This window comes from Rattus norvegicus, chromosome 11 (genome assembly GCF_021556685.1).
Source record: "Rattus norvegicus strain SHRSP/BbbUtx chromosome 11, alternate assembly SHRSP_T2T, whole genome shotgun sequence".
In the NCBI taxonomy this organism is placed as follows: Eukaryota; Metazoa; Chordata; class Mammalia; order Rodentia; family Muridae; genus Rattus; species Rattus norvegicus.
Window position 1 is genome coordinate 65,660,742 of NC_141544.1, and position 3,635 is coordinate 65,664,376.

General features: G+C 41.7%; 1 protein-coding gene across 1 annotated transcript; it reads right to left on the reverse strand.

Annotated features, from left to right (window-relative positions):
* Positions 1-1,290: 1,290 nt before the first annotated feature.
* Positions 1,291-3,037, reverse strand: Retnla (resistin like alpha). Its single transcript, NM_053333.3, has 4 exons — positions 2,947-3,037; positions 2,646-2,797; positions 2,118-2,198; positions 1,291-1,567 (listed from the first exon to the last, which is right to left on the reverse strand). The coding sequence occupies exons 2-4, from the start codon at positions 2,770-2,772 to the stop codon at positions 1,440-1,442; spliced, it is 336 nt and encodes a 111-aa protein (NP_445785.1). The 5' UTR covers positions 2,773-2,797; positions 2,947-3,037; the 3' UTR covers positions 1,291-1,439.
* Positions 3,038-3,635: the final 598 nt, after the last annotated feature.

Consider the following 3,635-nt stretch of genomic DNA (forward strand, 5'->3'; position numbering starts at 1 on the left):
ATAATAGCCAGAAGCTGGAAAGAACACAGATGCCCTTCAACAGAGGAATGGATACAGAAAATGTGGTACATCTACACAATGGAATATTACTCAGCTATCAAAAACAATGACTTTATGAAATTCATAGGCAAATGGATGGAACTGGAAAATATCATCCTGAGTGAGGTAACCCAATCACAGAAAAACACACATGGTATGCACTCATTGATAAGTGGCTATTAGCCCAAATGCTTGAATTACCCTAGATACACAGAACACATGAAACTCAAGGATGACCAAAATGCGAATGCTTCACTCCTTCTTTAAAAGGGGAACAAGAATACCCTTGGGAGGGAATAGGGAGGCAAAGATTAAAACAGAGACTGAAGGAACACCCATTCAGAGCCTGCCCCACATGTGGCCCATACATATACAGCCACCCAATTAGATAAGATGGATGAAGCAAAGAAGTGCAGGCTGACAAGAACCGGATGTAGATCTCTCCTGAGAGACACAGCCAGAATACAGAAAATACATAGGTAAATGTCAGCAGCAAACCACTGAACTGAGAACGGGACCCCCGTTGAAGGAATCAGAGAAAGGACTGGAAGAGCTTGAAGGGGCTCGAGACCCCATATGAACAACAATGCCAACCAACCAGAGCTTCCAGGGACTAAGCCACTACCTAAAGACTATACATGGACTGACCCTGGGCTCCAACCTCATAGGTAGCAATGAATAGCCTAGTAAGAGCACCAGTGGAAGGGGAAGCCCTTGGTCCTGCCAAGACTGAACCCCCAGTGAACGTGATTGTTGCGGGGAGGGTGGTAATATGGGGAGAATGGGGAGGAGAACACCCATATAGAAGTGGAGGGGGAAGGGTTAGGGGGATGTTGGTCTGGAAACCGGGAAAGGGAATAACAATCGAAATGTAAATAAGAAATTCTCAAGTTAATAAAGATGGAAAAAAAAAAAGAAATGAATTATTTTCAATGTTCCCTTGACTGGCTGCACTTTGACAGTCTTCCTGCATATGACTTGGAGTTCACTGTCCCAGTTGTTGAGCTCCATAAAAGTATGGTATTTTCTTTAATACATTTCTTGCCAAACAATATACTTAATACCTTCTATTAGTGAGGAATAGAAGTGGAGGGTCAGCCTGTTTCCCCATTCTCTCTCTGTTTTCTAACCACTCATCCCACATGCCTTACTGAGATGTAAGCTATGATTCTGAAAATGTTTTGTTTTGTTTTGTTTTTTTGGCAAGACATATCCCAAGGTTGGAGTAATAACATTGAAGACATAAACATAGAAAGATGTAAATTTGTCTTTATTTTTTCAAGAAGCGGGGTTAATGGGCAATATGAATACATCAAATGCGCATGAGTCAGATTTCCAAGTTGAGATTGCAGTTTTGTTAGACTCATCATATCAAAGCTGAGTTCTGTGCCTCTCCATTCTTAGGACAGTTGGCAGCAGCGGGCATAGGCCCAGTCAACGATTAAGCACAGGCAGTTGCAAATATTTTCATTCTGGATTTCCCAAGATCCACAGGCAAAGCCACAAGAACAACCAGTAGCAGTCATCCCTGCATAGTTATGTGAGACAGATATGTCAGAGCCCTTGGACTGTAAGGGAGGGAAGGTCCCTAACTGTTCTTCCTTCTTAGAAAGCACATGAGTTGCTCTATTTTGCAAAACAAAAAGCTATTCAAATTCCACAGTTCTTTTCAAACAAACCAAGTGCAAAAGTTACTTAAACTGGAGGATTTGGAAGGTGGAGTTTCACTGTCTTTCAATTAATAGCAAATTCACCCCTGTTCTGACTCCTGCTGCCCACAATACAAGGGAAAAGGTTATGGAAGAAATGAAGGCCATATATATCCATTACCAGACACTTGAGGGACAGGAAGGGCTGGCATAAAGGAAGAAGTGACATGAAAGGCAGAAACCAAAAGTCCCTCAATAGCATCATTGGAGAGCTGAAAATCAGGAAGTGGTGTCTGCACATCTGGAACTGTAGCTCAGTTCCATTGCAGTACAAACCTGACTTAGGAGAAAGATGGCATTAAGAGATTGATGAGGGAGGACACAGAGGAACCCACTGTATTCACAAAATCTCCTTAAGGAATTACTCACCAGCAGGGCAGGAGGCCCATTTGCTCATAGACTTGACATTAGTGCATGAGAGGGTCTTCCTTACAGCAGAGGGATAGTTATCTGAGTAAGAGAGAAAGGTGATATAGCCCATGATCTTTCTCACAATTCTTTTATAAGTCTTCCTCTATCTTGGGGGTGTCACTGGTTCCATAAGTAGTCCCCTTGCTAACTTTTAAGATCTAGCTTCCTCATTTGTAAAGAAAAAGTAATAGTTGTACTTAACTCATAAAGTGCCTGTGAAAATTGAATGAACTAACTGAATGCTTAATATGTTTGTTTTGTGATATGTTTATAAATTACAGGTTCTATCCTTTTTCTTCATCTTCATCAACAACATTAAGCTGTTATCCAAGAGTTCAAAAGTGTAGGGTGCTGAAGGAAGCCCTGGTCAGGAAGGCAGGGATAACGGGGACTAAGAGCTTAGACCAGGATACAAGAGATTTTAGGTCTTATGTACAGTCATCATCAGCAAGGATTAAGCTATGATTTTTCCTACTCATCTCATACCTTGATGGGCTAGAAGTTCCTTGACCTTTTTCTTCCCAATAATGTCTAAGGTTCCATCAGTATTCACTGGGACCATCAGCTGGAGAAGGAAGACGCAGATGAGAAGGGAACAGGTTGCAGTCTTCATCCTGTTGAAAGTCAGTGTCCTGGGGCTGGAGGGGAAGAGCAGAGAAGATGAGATCAATGAGCTCTAGGATGGATGTGAGGTAGAGGAGAGGGTGAGAACATCAGGAGAAATGCTACTATAATTATTCCAGATGTTTAGGAGGAAGAGAGGATCCTACAGAGCTGACTGACTCACCAGAATCTCAGAAAAGTTTCCAGGACCTTGCCAGATGAGATGCTTTTTAATACACTATGAGATTACTGACCTAGGGGCCCTGAATATATACAAGCACATCCCAATGGAGTAAACACTTTCAATACACTTTGGCCGCCCACATTTATTGTGTTTAGCAATTTCTGTGAATTATAATTCTAGACCAAAGTACAAAGGGTGTGGTTCAAGAAAATGAGGAAGTAAATCCACTCATCTGGCTGGAAAAGCTGAAATTTACAAGATTCACTTAACCCCACTCTAACCACCTGAACTGCCAAGTAGTGCCCCTTGGCCTCATGGAGATACCTGAAAAGTGTTTCAGAGAGTTATATAGATACAGCATCAAAGAATTGCAATATATTCTGGTATGATCTTTTCAGTGATAGAGCTCCATTCAAGCTGTCCCTACTGGTGAAATTAAAAACTCACACACACACACACACACACACACACACACACACACACACACACACACGAGAGAGAGAGAGAGAGAGAGAGAGAGAGAGAGAGAGAGAGAGAAAGAGAGAGAGATAGATTCTTGTCTTATTAAACTAATTGGTTCACCAATTTAGCCTCTGATAAAATTGTTGAGGGGGGGGAGATCATAAAAAGTCTCATACAATATATTGGGCATTATAACAGGGACAAGAAAGAACCAAAGATCTTAAGAA

Excerpts from the sequence above, each read along its gene's own strand:
- Retnla (NM_053333.3), bottom strand. The coding sequence starts at position 2,772 with ATGAAGACTGCAACCTGTTCCCTTCTCATCTGCGTCTTCCTTCTCCAG. Across the intron at positions 2,199-2,645 it reads GGAACTTCTAGCCCATCAAG|ATAACTATCCCTCTGCTGTA; the intron begins GTATGAGATGAG and ends TCTCTTACTCAG. Across the intron at positions 1,568-2,117 it reads ATGGGCCTCCTGCCCTGCTG|GGATGACTGCTACTGGTTGT; the intron begins GTGAGTAATTCC and ends ATAACTATGCAG.